Raw genomic sequence first — 20,736 nt, 5'->3', positions numbered from 1 at the left:
ATATTGTCAAAAATCGTATGTTATCACGTCAAAGTCCATACTCTGAGTAATTGTTGTCAAAAAGAATGCATTTTGTGGCTTGATTGTAACAAGGACACATGCTTAATTAGTTCCTTCTTATTAATTCAGTGCGATTTAGGTTATAATTGAAATGTGAACCGAAAAAGAGGTAATTAAGTGCGTAACTTAACCTATGAAACGTTGCACTTAAAATGATATTTTTGTATATGTAGTCGACCTCCAAGCCCAACCCTTTTAATCTATCCAAAAATCGTTACACGATTTGTTAATTACTGAAATAGTTGGAAGAAAAACAGTGCGTAAGTGCATTTTTTCCTTGTGGAGTTCTAATAAATTCATAACTAAACTGTTTGTTTATAAGAATGCAACCTTGCTACACTTTTTCATTATCTCCTTTGTTTACAATTAATACTTCAGTTATAAATACACGAGTGTGTTGTTAAACAGCAACCGCTTTGAAACTGTTCTAGAGTATCAAGACATTATGAGAAGATGAACCCAGATGAATATGACTTTCGTCGAAATATCCCCAACAAAGAGCCCTCCAGCGAGGCCCTACACTTTATTCGGGGCCTTGAAGACAGGAGTCTAAACCACCTAAAGAAGAACATCAAGGCAAAAGTGAGCAGAGAAGTATTTGCTGAAGATGAACTGGTCAGAAAAAAGTGTTATGACGAAATGCGGTGCGAGATGCCCGGTCAACCCAGGTCCACATTTCTCATGGTTTTTAGCCCTGATGGAACCAAAGTTGCTTCCACTCATGGCAATCACAATATTTACGTTACGGATATCAAAAGCGGGAAAAACATTAAAACACTGACAGGGCACCCTAGGACTCCTTGGTGCATTGCTTTCCACCCAACTTCCAACCAAATTGTGGCGTCGGGATGCTTGGGAGGAGAAGTCAGGATCTGGGATCTGAGTGTATTTTTTTAAATTTATTGTTGTTTTTGAGCTATTTTTCGCGATTTTAGGGGGGGAGCGAGGTTTGGACTGCTGGTAATCAATCCGTAATTGCGTCTATTGCTTTCCATCCCAATGACCGGATTTTGGTCATTGCGACTTACAATGAGTTGTATTTTTGGGATTGGAGCATGCCTGAGCCATTTGTCCAAGTGGCGACAGCTAATCCCAAAGAAAAAGTGCTTTTGATTTTTTTGATTAATTATTTGTGTTCTATCTGAATTGATTTTAGATTAGATATGTAGCGTTTGATAAGTTGGGTCATAAACTGATTACCGGGATTGCGAATAGTCCCCAGACAAGGTGGGAAAGAGTTAGGGCTCCTGTCCCAGTACCAAGACAAGCAGAAAGGTCTGCCAGCCCCTACAGACTTAGAATTACCCCAAGACTGGTCAACACACCCTCACCACCTGAAAGAACCTATTTTAATGTAGGGTTACGTCCCGTATGTGTTTATTTACAATTTAATTGGATATTTGTACTAATTTTGAATTAATAGGAACAACCTAGCGTTGTTGAAACCACTCGTGAGGCACTTTCTAGCGTTCCTGAACGAGAAAGACGAATTACAGCGTCCTACAGAAACCTTCTTAGGGAATACGAACAGTTGGTTCAACGCTATTTAAAAGTTTACAAACCTCCAACTATGGCAAGTCAACTTAATATATTTTTTTTAATCTCATTTTTTATTAATTTTGGTAGATTGATCGCGGCACTGATCCCATGGAACCCAACGCTACTAGCGCCACTAGCAGTACCCAAGCACCCGAATCTGAACCCAGCACTTCTGGAACGAACAACCCATCAAACTTAACCGAATCTCAACCCTCAACCTCTCAAAATTACAGTTCCTCCCTTGTGATGCCAAGCCGTATTTTAGCAATGAAAAAACAACCAACGGAAGCTCACAGTACTCAAACATCAGACTCAAGGAAACACAAATCGTCCGAAAATACACAAGAGTCGACTCAAGAAAAACGAAGTAAATCTAACGATTCTGGACCGAGTTCACATACAGAAACAGCGACCCAAACTCAGAGTCCTAGGAGGCTGCTTGTAATAAACGAGAGGCCCCAACCAGAACCTTCGACAAGTGGATTGCAGGACAAACCTGTCCGAAATTCGGGGGTGCGAATTTTGTGTCCAAAGAAACGGAAATTGCTAAATGTGAACGAGTCGGAAGCTGGGTGCTCGAACAGTGAGCCCCAACCGAGCACGAGTCAAGGAAGCACTTCTGGAGATATTCTGCAAAATATTCGTCCTATCACTGAAGAAGTGAGGAATCGGTTTTTGCCGATTATCAAGTCGCTTCCTGCGTGTGATAGACCGAAATTAATCCGGTAAGTGGTTGAATACGTTTTTGTTGTTACACTAATTGATTATTAGACGTTTTGAGAATAGTAGGGCCCATGAAAGAATGAAGTTTAGACAAATGTGTCCCACTTTTATAAAAAAGCCGAATCGGAGACCAGTCCTTGACACTTCTTCTGATAGTAGTAGTTCGGACGACGAGCATGGGGGCACTTTACGTTCACGAATGCCAATAGATCTCACAACTAACACAACCAATCAAAACAGAAATACATGTACAACCAATCAAAACGATCGGGAACCGGAATGTGTTCACACTGCCAGCAGTAGTAACCCTCCCAGCAACCCTTCAACTTCAAGTTCAAACACTTCAAACATTAGTGGTGTCAGAAGTTTTATCATGGAGCTAGAACAATTACTAATGACAATTCTCCTGACCGAAATTGAAAGCAATGAAAGTCAAAACTCAGCATCAGTTAGTAATAATAATAACAGTCCTATAAATTTATCAAACACTCCTCCTGCTACAAGTAATCAGGACGAGCAAGTGGACAATTCGAATGTTAGGTCTTCACCGGTTTCAATGTCGGCGACTAGAGATCAGGATTTGATAAGGCCGAATGCGGTACCTTTGGGATTTGGTACTTTTCGAAGACTGATACAGAGACATGAGAATCAGGATCAGTCCGAATCCAGGACTCCGACTTCGAATTCAGACGAGCCCTCTCGGTCTAGCCCTGGGAGTAGTAATGGGATTTACTCAAGGACAAGTTCCCCAATTTATAACCGGACGTATCCCAGGCGGAGGCTGCCGGCTCATCGCATTTCGGCGTTTATGCCAACGAGGGTTAACTATAACAGAATTCCGATGAGATACAGGAGGGGTTCTTCGTTTAGATTAGGTGAGTTTTAACATCAAAAAGATTGAAAACACTTGTTTTGCATTACCAATTACGCCACTGGTAATGTGTATTCTTGTAATTAAACAAAAATTAATTAATGTTTTCAATTTCTAACAGGAAGTAGATTATCGGTCAATAGCACTTTCCCTATCGACGAGCTTATAAATTACTCTGAACGTCCCAACGCTGAAGACAACGTCCCACAAGACAATATTCCCGAAAGCAGCCCTTTAGTGCCCCCATCTGAGCCTTCTCCTTTCGTCAATCTGGGCAACATGTACTCAAACATTGTCCAAGATCTCGAATCTAGCCTAAATGACGTCAGAAACATCCGTTCGAGCACACGCCCGAGCGAAACCTCCGACATGCTAAGCAGTTTTTCCGAAAGCCTCGAAAACATAATGAACCAATCAGATACGATTTTGCGAAATTTAGGCGGTTCCATGTCGATGTTACCGAACTATTCCGAACAGAATGAATCTCGACGACGAGAAACATCTGAACCGCGAGTCAGTTTCAACGACCAGAATTTCTACATTCGGAGTAATTCACCGCAAGAGGCCTCTACTAGTGGTGGCGAGAGAAATTTAAGCGATGTGTTAGCAGGGGGTAGAAGTGTGGTCGAATCTGATCACAACTATCCTAGAAATCCTGGAAATAACCAAATACCTAATTCCGGCGAAAATATGTCACCTTTGATGACGTCCCTACATTTAACGATATCGTACATACAGAGACAAGCGCGACTTTTGAGGCACCAAGTCGAGAGTATTGAACGTATTGATAGGACAATGTTCGAAGTCGAACAATTGCAACTTATTAGACAGTTGATAACCGAGTTTTTGAGGTATGTAAGGTCTTTAGCTGGAGAGAGCCGCAGCACCGGTATGTCCAGCGTGAGACAAATGATGGCTGGAACTAGAATCAGCGATTCGAGTCCTTACGATTCACAGTCGGAAGAACAGCCCCAACAGCCCCCTCAACCCGTTCCTAGTTCGAGCACTTCGAACGATCAAAGTCAGCCACGACCAAGAACTTCAGGTCGAAAAACCTATCCACCATCGCGCCTTTTCCGCTTACAGCGCCACAATCGACGCTCATTATTTGTCAATTTTTTCCCACGAAGATATACGGGACGACCCGAACGCGGGGTGAAACACACCGGTCCTTGTCGTAACGCCCCCTCTAGAACACCGGCAGAAACAACAAATCCTCTCCGACATTTGTCTAGTCACTTATTGATTAATTCCTCGAGTTTGAATCTCATGGCGAGGCGACTTGAACATTTTTTAACCGAACAAACTCGACTCATTACGAGACCACAAGAGAGCAATACTGGGTCAATTCGGTCGACTGCTGCGACTGAATTGGGTGAAAGGATTTTATCAATTCGGTTATATGACTGTGTCATGCGGATGAACAGGATTATGGGTAACGGTTTTGACAGTAGCCGGTTTAGAAACACGAGGAGCGATTTGGTCGTTGTCACACAAGATGGTGCTTCGAGATTTCCTGCACGCCATTTTCTGAGTCTGATAGTTGACGGTATGAGTAAACATTTGGAGGAGTTGGCAGGATCTAATATATCTCAGAGTTTGCGAGGACAGATACATAGTGTTCTAGCAATGGCGCTTTTGCTATCAGATCTTTTATTATTACAATTGGTTGATTCGATTCCGCCACCTGCCGGTATGAATTTAGATGTGGAGAGAGAGTCGCTCACGTCACGGATTGATCAAATGTGTGGTCAAATGCTTCAAAATCGATTCAGTGGCCATTCACATCAATTGACGCGAAGTTTGCAACATATGAGATTGAATATGAGACGGGCATATAGGGCTTTGGGGCAAACATACAACGCAAGAAGGAATGCAATGTTGCCTAATAGACCTGATACGAATCGTAGACAATTACTTAATAGATATTTGAGGAATATAAATCTAAGACGGCAACAGAATCCCGGTACTGATCCCACGACATCATCAAGTGACACCGGCGCGAGAGAAAATTCGAATGTAGCTCCCGTTGCACCGGCTGAGAATACAGGAAACGAGAATGTAACCCGTGGTTGGAGCAGTCTACGTGATTTAATTATGAGATATTCGGATAACACTGGAGAGGATGAAGATGTTACAAGCTCGAATTCGAATCAGGACTCTCAGGAGCGGACTCAAAGATTCGAAACTGTCTCAAGTAACAACAGTGATGATAACGACGACGAGTCAGAATGGTACGTCAATAATAGCAACCGCAGTACTAATCTCTATCGCACAAACAATGTCAATTTGGTACATAATAATCCCGAAGAATCGAGTTCGAATCCCTCGAGACCTTGGAATGTTCCATCAGTGCAAGTAAATGATGTTCCGGTTCCGATTGCGGAACAACCTTCCCTATTCCAACAAAGAATTATGACACATCGGCAGAGATTGGCTGAGAGAGTTTCAGAATTGCGCACTTTTCCACAAATGGGCGGTTTGAGGCCGAGATTTTTGCACCCGCTTTATGCCAGTGTGAATCCGTTTGATGCAGATCTCGATGATCCACAAAGAGAGACTAATAATTACGACTGTGATATGATAACGACCGTTACGCCGAATCATAGAATCCAAATGTGGGATATTTCGTCAGGCAATATACCAGTTATTAATAATCGTAATAGTACTTTTATTTTAATAAAGGTTTAATTTAATTTTTGTATTTCTAGCATTGAAAAATCTTATTGTGAGCGAATGTAAAATCCACAATGACGCCAGTGTGGATATTGCTAAAGACGGGACCATTTTAGTGACCTTATTGCCATCTGGTGGTTATTTAAACGTAACTAACAAATTGGGTACATATTTTACACTGTTTTGGGGTACAGTTATTGAGGGAATTATTTCAGGAGTCTATAGTTTGAGATGGGACACTTTGGGTCAGTGTTTATACACTACTAGCTTTGAACAAAACGCAGTTTCGGTGGCTCTGTCGCCTCTGAGTCGACATTTGGTTGTTGGTTTGGCATCTAGGAGAGTGTCCATTGTCCCTAGTGATAGATGGACGATGGCACGGATTTTTATTATAGAACAGAAGAATGCTCCAGGAGATAGATTACCTGTTTTGAGGGAGTTAGGGCAAAATAGGGACAGTAGGGCTAATTACAAAAGCGTTAATTGTATTAGGTGGCTACCGACTTCAGGTCAAGGACTCATTTATGCTACAAATACAGGACAGTTGGTAATTTTAACGTAAATTACGCAACACTAATCAGAGTGGGACTGTTAGATAATTTGCTTTTATATTTATTTGAATAAATTAGGTTAGTTTTTGTTTGTGAGAACATATGAGCCTTGAAGTATTAAACGATGCAAGATTTGAATTGTTTTGTCATTTATATTTTCATTTATTATGCTCAACCATCTTAAATATCTCACTCTGCGTAATTAAAGATTATTTTTATAATACGTTCACGTTATAACGCACCTACTTGTAGATTTTGAAAGTTTTGAAATAATATTTTGTTTAGCTTTATAAAACTAAACAATAGATGTATGTAAATTCATTGATGATTTTATTAGCTACTCGTTTTTTGTGACTGCGACTACATAATAATATTTGCTCTTGTTTTTACATACTTATCGTGATATTTATTTCTAGTGATATGATTTTCTGCTAGGCAAAACTAATTAACCTTAATTTTATCAAATTTGTACATGTAGGTATTCAGATACACATTGATTTTTAATTGCCATTTTTAATTGAATTGTATTATTTTTTTTAATACGCTATCCCTAGTAGATTAAGATTTGAATTATGATTTTGAAGTAGGTAATACTGTCTTATTTGGTATTATTTTTTATTCTTTCCTATGATGATGTTTGCACGCAAGTGTTGTCTTTGTACATATTGTAATGTTGGTGATTAAGTACCTTTTTAAGAAATAAAAATAGATAACGAAATCGTTATTTATTATGTTTTAATCCTTCGAGTCCTAGAATCATTTAAAAAATAGTGCTCAAGTGGTCATTTAAAAAAACGCAGCAATTTAAAATTTAGTAACTTTTCGTTGATTTGATTGGTATTTGTATATGCTGTATTGCCGATCATTTTTTATGTTTCTTTTTGTGAATTTTGTAATACTTTCAAACTTATTTTGAATGTTATTAGACAATTTACAGCACAAAATAATATAGGGCAATAACACATAATTGATACATTGAGGTTCTTTCTTTATTTTTTTTATTTACGAAGAATATAAATATGGCAACCTCGCCACTTTAGAAAGTGACGTAAGAAATAATCGAGAGGGGTAACGTGTAATTGTGTTGTGCAAACAATTCGTGAATCGTGAGTGAGTATATGAACTTAAATCTTCAAATTCACGTGCAGCTTCTTTTATCTCACTAGTCCCATCGATGGGCGCTCCGATCCAGGGAAAAGGCAACAAACGTGGTCACGCAAACGGCTTCGGTAAATTGCGACAACCCCCGCGTCAGCCATTGAACGACAATTTCACACCATTCGATAGCCCCCCGATGATGCGGCCTCGCGGTCCTTTTCCTCCACTCCGCGGTCCGATGGGCATGCGACCTATGATGGTTCCCCCCAACATGCGCCCACCTCCGCCTCGCGGACTTCGTCCACCGCCTCCCCGCCTTCTCAGAGGACCCATAATGCCGCCCCGGATGATGGGCCCTGGCCCGCGCCTTCCTCCTCCACCCGGCATGCGGCCGCCCCCGCCTGGCATGCGTCCTCCGCCACCACATATAATGGGCCCCATGCGGGGTATAGGCTTCAGACGCGGGATGCCGCGCAAGTTCCCTATGGGGGCCTTCAAGGGAGTACAAAAAGGAAGAGTGATGAAACGGCGACGTCCCATGATCAAAGACATTGACCTGACGAAAGAGTGGGTTACGGATGCGATCAGGGAAGAGTTCAAAAAGAAGGAGCAGTTGTTGGCCGCGGCGAAGAGCTCGGAGAGCAAGGAGGCCTGGGCCACGTATAGGACGCAGAGGGGGAAGTGCAGTCAGATGTACCACGCGGCGGAAATGGAGTTCGTTGGGCAGCAGGAGGTGCGTATCCCTCAGCTCTTGCCCGCCACTAATTTCGCGCGAGTATCAGCACCTATCGATTATACAGCAGACGTCCACTTATAGGTATTTTTTATATAATCACATCCGTATGTACCCCATGCACTCTTCAATTGGGGCACCTTATTTTCAAACCCCACGTCACAACAGGCAGGTGCCAAAGCAAATGATTCCAAAACTTAGTATTACTTTTTGAGGAAATACGAAGAGCCGTGAAAAATTAGTTCCTTATTATTAATTAATAACCTAACTGGTGTTTAATTAATGGTTTGAATCACCACCAAATGCAACAAAATGTAGATGGCGTTTTGTTTGATGAGCTTCACATTTCCTCGTGTTGTGCCTCTCTGTGCTATTGGTACTTGCCGGCTTGGGTACATTAAATGATTATTAATGACTGGAGAGTATGTTTGATTAAAGTGCCCCGCGTGTCAATTGATTGTTTGGTAAATGCTGATAGTAATCTGTGTTTCATTATTTCGTTTCATTTATTTACATTTGTTGGGTCTCTTTCCAGGACGGTAGCAAAAAAGATATCGAGGCAGAGACGGACAAAAATTTACAGAATCAAACTAACAATGACACGTCTCAGCCTCCAACTGAGACCACAAATAGTGAAGTTGCTACAGCATAATTTTACAAAACGAGAGCAATTTTTCGTTTATTAATTGGCAATAAGTTCCTTAGACAGTTTAGTTTTTTTCTGGATTGTCTACATGGTTTTTGAATGTACATTTGTCTTTGTGAAGCACTTTGATTGTATTCAGATATTATTTGGCAGTTTTTTTTTAATGTATAACATAGAATTTCGTATTTGCAAAATAATTCAATTACTCTCCTGTTATTTGTGTTGTGATGCAATTTTATAATTTATACTCTAGTACCTTGCATTAGATGCTGAAGTTATTACCAACTATATTTGTAAGTTTAGATTCGTGTTGAAATAAAATAGTTTTTAAAAAACTTTGAAAATTTTGATTTTACCGTAATTAGACTGACTACAGAAAAAATTGTTAACCCAGTGGGCCGTGACAAGAATGTCACATCTCTGAGTAATTAAATACTCCAAATTAGTAATTTTTGTATGCATTGATCAAAGATTCGGCCTTGATTTGTCATGGACTTCTGCGTGACAATTTTTTACCCTTTGTAATACAGTAGTAATGTCAAGATTTGACCATTCGCACTTTTTTCTAAGAAAAATTTTGTTGTTGACTCATTTTTGCTCAAATTAAACAAGAATGTATTTTTTCTTATAAATATTTATTTTAGTTGAGCTTCAAGATTGTGTAATAAATTTTTTGTGAACGTAAAAAAAGTACGTATTTCGTGTCTCCAGTGTATATTGAAAATTGTGTCCAAAGACAAATTTGTTGGACTTTAATCAAAAATATCATCTCACTGTTCAAGAAACTCAAACGTTTTCTTGCAAAACATGGAAAATGCCCGTAAGTTATTCAATTTTTCATAAGTTATTAAAAATTAAAGCAACTTCAAATTGTCAAATTTTGCAACTACTATTTTCTTCTTTGTTAGACGACATGTAGCAATTCTTCCATTATGTTTGTGAGTTTGGTGCAACATTTTTACAGCATTTAACTAATAAAAATCACCATCACAGGTGACCTTACAAAACAAAAAAATCATAGTAGACCCGATCCCGTAAATTTTTATCATTGGGTTAGTTTTTGAATGATTTACTAAATCGTGCTTTTTTTAAAAATGCTTCTTAACATTAAAATCTGGATTAGTTTCCGGGTTGCACCAAACGGCACTCCACTCCAAATTAAAAAATGTTTAATTTTAATTTTTCTGAAACCAGACTAGCGTACAAGAATGGGATGAATTCGATTACGAAGAAAATCCAGAACCTAAAGAAATTTACTTTTGTGATGTTTGCGAAGAAGATTTTTACACGAAAGAATCTTACGAGAATCACATGTCGCAACATCGAATATGCGGTTTGGATGGATGCCAATACACAGCGCCTCAAAAAATGATCGAAAAGCATATCCAAATGCAACATTTAACTGGCCTTTATGAAAAAATACGAAGCGTTAATACACCCGAAGAAATCGCAAAATGGATCGAAGAACGAAAAGTTAGATATCCAAGTAAGGAAAATGTTCAAAGAAGGTACGAAAGACAGGAAGAAATGTTGAAAAGAGGGGAGAAAATTGGGGAGAGGAAAAATCGATTCGGAAAGGACAGGACCAGACGTAAGAGTTTTGTTTGTAAATTAATCAGGTTTTCTTATTGTTATTTATAGTGTCACGAGTCAGACAGAGAAGACAAGTCCGGAAAAACGAGCCAAAGATTCTGAAAACATCTGAACAGCCGAAGAAATCCCTGATCGATGAAAAATGCGACTGGAATGGAACAATGTTTCCGTTTGGAGGTACCAAAGAATTATATAATGAAGAAGTTGAAAAGGAAACTAGTGATTACGATGATGAGGAATGGATGGATACTTCAGGCAAAGTGACTGTTGAATTAAATAATGCGTTGGGAGCATTGATGGGTGCGTATGAGTCCGATGAAGAAGAAGAGACTCCTCAGAGTCACTCTGTTGTTAATGACGCTCCAATTGAAGAAAAAATACAAAGAGAACAAATAGAGTATCCAAATGAGCAAGTGAATGACACTAAAGTCATCAAGACAAATAAGCGTAAAAGATTTTCTAGTGGTAAGAAACAAAATAAGCTTGCAAAGGTACAGAATAACAAACCTGTTCAGAGTGGCTTTTCTCGAATGAAATTCGTTAAACGTAGAGTAACTTTATTGGAAAAATTATTAGATAGTGAAATAAGACATGAACGCAATGTTTTGTTACAATGTGTACAGTATGTCGTCACTAATAATTTCTTCAGATAATAGAGTTAAAAGACTGTGATCACTCAATTTTTACGCAATATATTTTTATTAAGTAGAAGTTTTTTGTCTTGCCCCCCACACAAAAAAAAAACATTGTAAAAACAAAATTTTATTTACATTTTCCTAACATACTGTCTTAATACTTATAAAAATACAAACAACTGCTTAAACGGGTGTTCCATAATTAGGCTAGTGGTCGGTTTGACAAATAGTTGAATAAACCTGGAATGTAAAAAAATGCATTTATTGCGTTGCATTTTTGCTTTTCAAACAGAAGTTTAATGATGCATGTCAAGCGTAATGAAGGATGTAAACATACCGATGTTAAATTTAGACTAGTGCCTGCCAAATGTGATTTACAGTGTGCTCATTATTTGAAGATGAAAATAGGTCAGGGAGTTACACGAAGTACTTACAGATTTTACTGCAAAAGTCCAGCATACAGCACCCAAAGTGCTATCAAGAGAGCAATAAGAATCAAGTAGGTTGTGAGAAGGTTTCCGGTTTCGTTTGCGTTTGGCATGATACTGAAACAAGAGAATTAAATATTTAATCAATTGTTACCAATTGCACATTTCAAAATTTCGTTTCGGTGTAATTTACTTCCTTGGAAAAATTGAACGAGTGCCAGTATGGCTTTATTTTGATAAGCGCATAATTTGGCGACTTTAATGACAGAAACATTAGAAAATCAAAATTTATGATAAATGTCGGTTATTTTTAACCATTGCTCCAAAAACAAATTGGGATGGTTGGTGGTAATGGATCAGGATGGGGGTATCTAAATGTGTAACACCCACATTTCAAGTTTCAAGTCTTAAGATTGAATTATTTTAGACGGACTGGAATTTTTTTCTTAATCCTGTCATAACTATTTTAAAAATTAATTTGTTTCAATATAAATAATTTAATGTTTATTGGATATCCTCCAAAATCGATGTATTTAATGCTCTCAATCCATTTAAAAACATTTATTTTTAACACAGGTAGGTATGCAGTATGTTAACATAGCCGGACATGTTTATGATTTTATTTATCCAAATTATGCAAAGTCACATCTGCCAAAAGCTTTAAACTTTAAGTGCATCATATTTCTTACATATTGTTACCCACTTATCTAAAAGTGAAATATTTGTAGTTTTTTCTCTTTATTGGTGTATGTTTTATGGATAGATCTTTAATTAGTTTATTAAGCAACTTTTAATTTTGATGTTAATTAAGAGCGTAAAAATATCTTACCTAATCTTTCAGCAACACCGATTGGGAATCAAATATCCTGAGATGCTTCTAACGTTGGCGCTTAAGAGACTCTGCTTTCCAGAACCTAGTTGAACGCAGCACAACTTTTCAGCTAATGACGTATTATAGGGGGTGGGGTATACTTCATCCCAACCGTAAACAGTTTCCAGATATTTTCAAGTGTTGTTTTTGGGTTTGGTTATGCTCGAGTCATTTTTAGCACACGAAATGCGAATTTTGAGGTATTTTTTTGAAATAATTCATTCGCAAAATAGGTACCTACTTCACACGTAAACAAGTTCACTGTCATACCACTGGCATTGTTCGCTTGAGATATTTTTACAAAAAATGTAAATGTAAACTTTGATTTCATTTGTTAGACTTGAGGTAGGTTATAGTAATACGCTGGGTAAAAGCTTTTCTTCCAAGTACAAATCAATTGTAATTTGGCGACCGTTGTGAAGAAACAAGTTTTTGAAATATCAAAATACACTTATCACAAGTTTTAGCAGTGGTTTAGTTTATACACTGCGTTGATGCATGAGTTAGAAGCGTTTGTAATGAATTATAAAAAATATTATTAGAAGACAAATTAATTTTAAATGCAGTGAAAAAGCTAGGAACATCTGTGTCAACTCAATGGAAAAAAACAAACATCAGATTCAAGTTATCTTTTTTTTTGAAACATTTTAATATATAATTAATTTGTTGACAGGCAACGCAGCCAATGTGTAAAAACTGGGTAACAATATTAATTTTCAATCATAACAAACAAAATCTTTCGAAAATAAACTCTTGTTTACATATGTATATATTGTTTTTGATCGTATGCCAATGATTCAACCAAAGTTATTAATTACTTCTGTGTAAAAAATCATTACTTTCTTTTCAAGTATTAAATAACTAACTTTATCTCATTTCGTATATTAATTAGGAGTATAACAATTTGATTCGTCATAACAAATTGTGAATGTTTCTGGCACCGTTCCTAGAAAAATTTTTGATGTTGTTGACACTGTTTATTTTCAACTCCCAATCTATTTTGAAAATTTTAATGTTATTTCAAGCGATTCGTTATTCATAAACCAATCCCGAAAAATAAAACACGTTCGTTTATAAAATTTATTTTTTATCAAAGTAAATGTAATAAATCTTCGCCGTACAATAAACTAAGTGCTAACGCCGTCAAACATGCTAACTGCCAATAATAGATTCCTCCTTGTAAAGTGAAGACTGATCAATGGCGAATTCTTCGTCGCGAAACTTCTCAATAAATAGTCATCTCCGATCCTCACATCGGGATTATGCGACACATTAACCTCCTCTGAACTGATTTCCTCTGTCAGTTTTGTAAAATCCCAAACTTTGAGCATACAGTCCAACCCTCCTGAAACCAGAATATTCCCGCATCTGCTGAAAGCAAGTGCGTGGATGGGTTTTTCATGACCGGTGAGTTCTGCAACCAAGTGTCCATGGGACAAGTCCCAAACTAACACTTTACAATCCACCCCCGCGGATGCTAAAAACCGCCCACACACGCTGAAAGCCAAAGACATTATGGGAGATTTATGGCCAGTCATAAGTCGGACATGATTTCCCGTCGTGCAATCCCACAAACAGACGCGGCGGTCGCTGGAGCCGGTAGCAACGTAATTAGAATTCGGATGAAACTGGACGCACTATAATCAATTTTTGCTGTAAAAATATCTTTGAAAACACATGGTTAATTTATTACATCGACGTCGGAGAAATGACCGGCGAATAATCGCAAAGGTTGATAATGGTCTGTGGCCCAAAGTCGCGCAGTGCGGTCATATGAAGCTGAAGCGAAGTAATAACCCAAAGGAGAAAACTTGACGTCCCAAACGGGGAACATATGACCCTTGTAAACGACCAGACAAGTCCATATTTGCAACGACCATAATCTTATTGTGGTGTCTTCAGAACAACTGAGGAGTAGAGTCCTGTCTGGTGAAAATGATACCGCATAAACAGGCCCAGAATGACCATAAAGCGACCTGGAAGTTTCACCGGACCTTTCATCCATCATTCTCACCTGGAAATTAAAAACATGTTGCCCAAGCTTTTGGAACTTGGCCAAGGCCAAGTAAATTGATATTTGTCAGATTTCTTTAAGTACAGTTTAAATGAATAAAAATGTTACACAAACGGCAACGACTTATTTTTGTCGATATTTATTCAGATAAGTCCTGAGTAATTTAATAATTCGGGATCGACTTTAACTCTAAACATTACCAAGACATCCTCGGCCTCAACATTGACATCCTCCAGCTGCTCAGCACTTTTCATAGCTTTCAATTTTTGAGGTACAAGTGTCCAGACTTTGACAATGGAATCGCTAAATCCCACAGCTAACATACTTGAATCTTCAGTTATTTCAGCACAGTTGACCCTGTAAAACCCCAGACAATGAAATTATTTACATTAAGCAAGCCCAACTAACGTGTGATTGGCATTTAATAGAGTGTAACAACAAACTGAAGGAAGGTAATCTGGTCCTAAAGTAACTCTTTTTGACGCTTCTCTATACGCTTTTACTTTTTCGTATTTATCATTGTCTCTCAGGTCTGGGACAGGAATTCTGTCAGGAGGTGGGGCGTTAGGGTCATTTTTTGTTTTCTTTGAGAAAAGTGGGTCTTTTTTGGCTTTCTTTTTCTTCGGTTTGTCAGGATTATCCTGATCGCCACCCTCTTCCTCATCTTCGACAGGAGCTGCTAGTGCTTGAATGTCGGGGGCTTTAGGGATGCCGTAATAGACTTTGGTTTTATTATCTAAAATTTTAACTATTGTAACTGAAATTAGATATATAAAGACGAACCTTGGCGTTTTGCTTCACCCCCTACGGCACCTGAAGTAGCATCAATTTGGCTTTTGTTTCTCGCTACGCCTTCATACATATCAAAGTAAAGATGTTCCTGAATTATGTTTAATAAAACTGAAGCTTTTTTATCGTTTAAATGACGTTTTAAAAGTGACAAAGTGTCACGCGACATTCTAATAATGAATTGGTTTGATTTAAAGGTATCTGTCAATTCATTTCCGTTCATATGATCTCGTTTTGTAACTAAAGATAACTTCCTAAGATCCTCTTGATAGTATGAGTCTTGTTCAGGGCCAAATTTTTTCATCAAATTTATCGCTTTTTCTGTATGTCCATTATAAACTAGTTCCAAATACATGTGGACTAAAACTGGGTACAAAATCATGCCTAACTCGTGTTTGTAAATATCAAGGGAGCCCTCCACAAAACGTTTCAATTCCATGTATGAATCTTCATAGGTTTCTGGATCACCGTCACTTTTGTACCCCGTTAAAACGCTACTAACGTCTGAATTTTGTTGCAAAGGACCATCAGCTATATTATTACCAAGATTAGCCTCTTTTCTTAGCAGTTCCTCAGTGCTCTAATAACAAATGTTACACATTACATAAAATGGGGACAGCTTCGCCTACCTTCAAATTGTATTTTTTCAGAATTTGCAGAACGGCTGCAAGTTGAGATTTATCCATGTCTTCGGTACTCATTTACACAATTTTTTTTTTATAAATAAACAAACTAGTTCAATACAAAATATAACAAAAACTAACTTTTAACCTCACTTTACTACAAACGTCAAATAACAAAAACAATCAATCCCAAATTCCCCCAAAGCCAACCAAATCTCATTAAATTCTTTTAAAATATCTGTTTTACTTATATCACTTTTTGCACTATTTATAAACAATCCAAAAATTTGACGGTTATAGAAAAAGTGATATGAGACTTGAAAACGCACGTTGTTTTATATTTTTCAAGTGAAAAGAGGAAGTAAGAATAGTTTTTAGGGGATTTTAAATTTATGCATTGTAGTGGCACCACTTTTTTCTTAACCGCCACCCGCCATATTTTCAGCGCCATTATTAGTGGGTTTTGTACATGCTTTTGTACGCCGGTGGTTTGTGGAGGCTTTTCTAATATTTCAACAAGCAGCATTGAAAGTATGGAAATAATTATTTCAATTCATTATTCATTAAATTTTTATAACACAGCATTTTTGTAATTAAGTTTTATGTAAGCAATCCGTTGTTCCAGCATTGGCATCTTTTCACCGGTTAATCGGTTATTCGTTATGGCAAAGAAGAAGGTAGAAGAAAGCGAGAGCGAGGAGGAATATTCAGTCGAAAAGATTATTGACCGGCGAGTGGTAAACGGCAAAGTTGAATACTTTCTCAAGTGGAAAGGTTACTCTGAAGCTGATAATACTTGGGAGCCAGAAGACAATCTTGACTGTCCCGATCTCATAGCGGAATTTGAAAAATCAAGGAAAGCCAAGGCGAAGAGGTCTTCCACTAATAAAAATGTAGACTCAGATAATGACAAAAAAAAGGTGAGTTTTGGAAACTGAAATTACTGAAGTAAAATGAGTTGATATTTGTTATTCATACACTAAATGAAAATAAATTACGCTCATATTGTAATTTAGGGGGAAAGAAGCAGATTTTTGTTTTTGTTTTGTCAAAAAATTGACAAACAAGGAAAGGCTCTGTTTTACTCTGGCCCCATTTTGGATACAGCGATATTTCTAGTTTATCAAATGATGTGCTACATAATTTTTTATTTCCAGAAAGAAAAAAAACCCAAGGATGATGATGAGAAGTCCGAAAAGAAATCAAAAGGCAGGCCCAAAAAGCATGCAGTAGAATCAGAAGACTCTGACGGCGAGCCAAAATCTAAGAAAGTCCGCCGTCGCTCAAATTCCACAGAAGAGAAAGAAGATCCTAAAAAAGATGCTGATTCTGATGATGAAAACAAATCTGATTCATCTGTTGGGGAGGAAAAATCAAAGAAAAAGAAAAAAACAGAGAAAGATGAAGAAGAAAATGAGAAATCTAAGAAAAAACGAAAGTCTGAATCTAAATCTGACAAGGGAAGGGACAACTCTCCATCCAAGAGTAAACAAAAAATTGGCTTCGAAAGGGGCTACCAAGCAGAAAAAATTATAGGAGCATCAGACAGCACAGGCCAACTAATGTTTTTGATGAAATGGAAGGGCACTGACGAAACGGATTTGGTGCCGGCTAAAGAAGCAAATGTGAAATGCCCACAAATTGTAATTCAGTTTTATGAAGAACGTCTTGCTTGGCATACTCCTGATGAGTCTTAAATTACTTTCATTCGTTTATTTCAGAAAAATTCTTTGTTTTAGTTATATGTAAGGTAACAATAATTGTCCATCAAGTTAGCTTTAAATGATTTTCAACAAGTGGGCTAGAGCAACTTGATGGAAAATCATTTATTAATTGTGTATGTGCATAGAATCAACCTATTCTTTATGAGTGTTTCGTTTTTTTTTTTTTTTGTAATAAAGCATAAGCATACTTAGTTGACTAATTATTGAAAAGGAAATTTATGTAATACTGCCATACAAGTATATTTTTCAAATAAAACACTTGTAAAAAATTATAATTTTTGTAAATAAACCTAAAAAATTTAAAATAAATTAAGAATGGGACAATGTTTGTTCCGCTTGTGGTGATATCACGTTCATAATACTCTGGAGTATTTCCGTCAATCTTCGAGATGCTCGGTTGAATTTTTCCGGTTTATTTCTCCACTTCACACATAAATAATACACTGGTATACCTAAAAAATACGTTCATTTTTTGTATGAATTATAAAATATAGTACCTGATAAAGTAATAACAACACCAATTACTGTATTCCACGGCTGCGAGGGAATAGGAAATATCACAAGAAACGCGCAACAGAACAAAAATATAATTGGAATACTCATATTCACTTTAATCGGCCTTGGCATATCGGGTTGCTTGTATCTCAGCCATAACATTCCCGCAATGCTGGCCGCAACGGAAAACCATAGTATTTGTCCGTAGTAATTTATCAAAACGAAGACATCACTGACTAAAAGCATTGCTAAAGAGGTGACACACTGAAAATATCACAATAATATATTTCTAAACACTAAGGAGGGGTAATAATACTGTAAATATCAGTGATGGTATAGGCGTCATCCGTTTAACGTGAATGAAGGAAAACAAATCGGGGAGATGTCCTTCTTGAGATCCTGTTAGAAATAATCGCGAAGAAGTAAAAAGAATGCCATTAACACCACCGAAAGTAGACAAGGCGACGAAAATTGGGACTAGCCAATGGAAAGAACCGAACATTTTGATGCCGAAAGAGACAGCAACAGCTGGTGAACTTTCAATTTCCACTCCTGATAAAACGGTGAAATAGGCAACGTTTGCAAGGACGTAAACGCCGGTCACCATTGGGAGGGCGATCCAGATGGCACGAGGAAGGTTCCTGAAAATGTGTGCTATTATTTTTAGACAATATATTTAATTACTACGATGTTTTAGTAAATACTAGAATTTGTTATTGGAAGACTGAAAGCATTTTTATAGATCATTAAGATTGGAGTGAACTATAAATCTCCATGTGAATTAACGTAGATTTAATAAGAAAAATAAAATTGATGTTTCAATAAACCAAAATTGGAAAAAAATTATGATACGTTGCGTAAGCTTAAGTATAATAGGATTTCAAAAAAGCGATACAACCCATCAACTTTTATCATCATATTTTCCAAGACCGTGTGTATTTCAATTTAATGGCGTAAATTCTCGAACTTAATTGCATTCTTCTACCATTTCGAAAAGTAGGACGTACAAGACGCATCCTCTTCCGCGCTCTCGATTTAAGTAACTCAATCAGGTTAAAATCACGTTCGATTTATAGCAGATGCTTGTAAAAAGAACTACAATAAAAGACTTTTAAGCTGGCGAGAAAACCCGATAAAAAATACAATGTTTAATTCAAGAATCCCTTCATCCATTTAAAGATCACGTCACAGGTTTCTCTCTTCCGTTTCCGAATTGTAAACTTGCTAAAGCGGTCTTAGACAATTAAGCTCTAATTCAACCTTTTGACGTTCATTTAAACGAAGCTTGTTAATCAGATTCGTCTCATTTATCGTCATCTATCAAAGTCGTATTGTGTGATCCAATGATTGAATTATTTCGCTTGAATGTGTTAAATGAATCGCATACTCACTTGTAAGGGTCTTGGAGTTCTTCCGTTACAAAATTGAGGAAATTCCAGCCTCCAAAAGCGAACAGTCCCGAGTAGAATCCCAGTGCAAGTTGAGAAATTTCGTAATTTCCCTCAAATGCATTTTCGAAATTCTCAGTGTGGTCTGCAAAAATTTCAGTCGTCGAGGTCACCAATTCGTGCGACACCAATTCAACTCAAGAAATTAAATATTTGACCGTATAAATGCATCGTCTATTACTGAGTCGGGACAAACAGAATTAATTTGTTAACTCAGGGCGAGTCTGAATTTACGATCCAATGAAATATTAGAATTGCTTGGACGAATGATTATGCACTGTGTAGGATTGCGAAATTAAAAATCGATTTTAAGTGTGTCAAGATGTAAAAAGCATCAAGTGAATGGAATTTCATATTATATGTGATCACGCACAATCGGTAGCGACTTAACCACTCTAATTTATTGTTAATTTGTAGAGGTACTTACTATTAATTGCTACATCGTAAAGTCCTGTGAGAATGATTACAATCAGAGCTAATAGCTTAGCTGCAGTAAAGACGCTTTGTATTCGCATAGCCCATCTGACGCTGAGACAATTAACTGCCGTCAGAAGACCTGAAAATGAAAACAATGGCATTTTATCAGAGATTTTGTTGGATTCCGTACAATAATTGGAAAAAAGTTTAAATGAAAATTGGAAATGTGTCAAAAGTTTAAACACCATTCCATACATAATACATAATTATTATAGTAATAAATATTTCAAGTTTATGAAATCTTGTTTTTCTTCAAATTTAATAATTTTAATAATTTAATTTAATAATAATATTTTTAAAACCGCAGTTTTGTAACTACAGTACCTATAATGAAAATCAAATAATGATTTCTAAACATTTTCTTAATTTTTTTTTAATATTAACAATGTTTATTTTTAAAGCTTTTACTGTTAACTCAAGACTAGAGCATTTTCTAAGATGCGTTATCCGACAAAAACTTTTAATTCTCGCGTGGAGAACACTGCTGCTTAAGAAATAAAATCAAAATTATACAAAATACCACTAGAAAATAAGAGAAAATCAAAATTCGTTATTGAAAAAATCCCAAATACCTTAAATTGCTACAAACTAATAAAACATTCGATACTTGCATAATAAAATAAACATTAGAACGTTCAAGGTTATATTTTTTTACATAAAAGAGTGACTGAAACAACTTTTATGCCTATGTGAAAATGCAATAGGTATGTTTACAGACATACTGCTAGTATTAATAATAGTA

General features: G+C 37.0%; 5 protein-coding genes and 1 long non-coding RNA gene across 12 annotated transcripts in view; 3 read left to right on the top strand and 3 right to left on the bottom strand.

Annotated features, from left to right (window-relative positions):
* The first annotated feature begins 16 nt into the window (after positions 1–16).
* LOC123013094 lies at positions 17–7,138 on the top strand. 3 transcript variants are annotated; one of them, XM_044411430.1, is made up of 11 exons: positions 17–85; positions 140–320; positions 492–945; positions 996–1,163; positions 1,217–1,429; positions 1,484–1,633; positions 1,687–2,324; positions 2,371–3,197; positions 3,315–5,852; positions 5,905–6,033; positions 6,085–7,138. In XM_044411430.1, the coding sequence occupies exons 3-11, from the start codon at positions 514–516 to the stop codon at positions 6,429–6,431; spliced, it is 5,442 nt and encodes a 1,813-aa protein (XP_044267365.1). In that variant the 5' UTR covers positions 17–85; positions 140–320; positions 492–513; the 3' UTR covers positions 6,432–7,138. The 3 variants fall into 3 exon arrangements, with proteins under 3 accessions (XP_044267365.1, XP_044267364.1, XP_044267366.1); XM_044411429.1 differs by having other exon boundaries at positions 26–169; positions 234–320; XM_044411431.1 differs by having other exon boundaries at positions 26–177; positions 234–320.
* Positions 7,139–7,334: 196 nt separating this feature from the next.
* Positions 7,335–11,201, top strand: LOC123013697 (nuclear fragile X mental retardation-interacting protein 1-like). 5 transcript variants are annotated; one of them, XM_044412412.1, is made up of 5 exons: positions 7,335–7,530; positions 7,587–7,649; positions 7,708–8,251; positions 10,092–10,488; positions 10,539–11,201. In XM_044412412.1, the coding sequence occupies exons 3-5, from the start codon at positions 7,715–7,717 to the stop codon at positions 11,141–11,143; spliced, it is 1,539 nt and encodes a 512-aa protein (XP_044268347.1). In that variant the 5' UTR covers positions 7,335–7,530; positions 7,587–7,649; positions 7,708–7,714; the 3' UTR covers positions 11,144–11,201. The 5 variants fall into 5 exon arrangements, with proteins under 5 accessions (XP_044268347.1, XP_044268345.1, XP_044268346.1 ...); XM_044412413.1 differs by having other exon boundaries at positions 7,517–7,526; XM_044412410.1 differs by having other exon boundaries at positions 7,335–7,526; positions 7,587–8,251.
* Positions 11,202–11,236: 35 nt separating this feature from the next.
* Positions 11,237–12,538, bottom strand: LOC123013701. The gene is made up of 3 exons (XR_006413279.1): positions 12,383–12,538; positions 11,560–11,670; positions 11,237–11,365 (listed from the first exon to the last, which is right to left on the bottom strand). It is a non-coding gene; the product is annotated as an uncharacterized LOC123013701 (long non-coding RNA).
* A 952-nt stretch (positions 12,539–13,490) lies between these two features.
* LOC123013696 (transcription initiation factor TFIID subunit 5) lies at positions 13,491–16,209 on the bottom strand. Its single transcript, XM_044412407.1, has 6 exons — positions 15,857–16,209; positions 15,222–15,807; positions 14,847–15,174; positions 14,639–14,795; positions 14,118–14,438; positions 13,491–14,061 (listed from the first exon to the last, which is right to left on the bottom strand). The coding sequence occupies exons 1-6, from the start codon at positions 15,926–15,928 to the stop codon at positions 13,552–13,554; spliced, it is 1,974 nt and encodes a 657-aa protein (XP_044268342.1). The 5' UTR covers positions 15,929–16,209; the 3' UTR covers positions 13,491–13,551.
* A 13-nt stretch (positions 16,210–16,222) lies between these two features.
* On the top strand, positions 16,223–17,761 carry LOC123013700 (chromobox protein homolog 5-like). The gene is made up of 3 exons (XM_044412416.1): positions 16,223–16,381; positions 16,476–16,770; positions 17,008–17,761. The coding sequence occupies exons 2-3, from the start codon at positions 16,513–16,515 to the stop codon at positions 17,545–17,547; spliced, it is 798 nt and encodes a 265-aa protein (XP_044268351.1). The 5' UTR covers positions 16,223–16,381; positions 16,476–16,512; the 3' UTR covers positions 17,548–17,761.
* Positions 17,762–17,798: 37 nt separating this feature from the next.
* The window catches only part of LOC123013698 (large neutral amino acids transporter small subunit 2-like), a 6,617-nt gene continuing 3,679 nt past the window's right edge, over positions 17,799–20,736 (bottom strand). Inside the window, exons 2-6 of the mRNA XM_044412414.1 lie at positions 19,945–20,073; positions 19,461–19,602; positions 18,386–18,710; positions 18,072–18,333; positions 17,799–18,026 (exon numbers count right to left, since the gene is read on the bottom strand). Of these exons, the coding sequence (XP_044268349.1) occupies positions 17,884–18,026; positions 18,072–18,333; positions 18,386–18,710; positions 19,461–19,602; positions 19,945–20,073 (1,001 nt within the window). The 3' untranslated portion in view covers positions 17,799–17,883. The remainder of the gene's footprint in view (positions 18,027–18,071; positions 18,334–18,385; positions 18,711–19,460; positions 19,603–19,944; positions 20,074–20,736) is intronic.

Source organism: Tribolium madens, unplaced genomic scaffold (assembly GCF_015345945.1).
Source record: "Tribolium madens isolate multiple individuals breed KSU strain unplaced genomic scaffold, Tmad_KSU_1.1 Scaffold_96;HRSCAF=242;Tcas5.2_LG5, whole genome shotgun sequence".
NCBI lineage: Eukaryota > Metazoa > Arthropoda > Insecta > Coleoptera > Tenebrionidae > Tribolium > Tribolium madens.
This window is presented reverse-complemented; position numbering and strand designations above follow the sequence as displayed.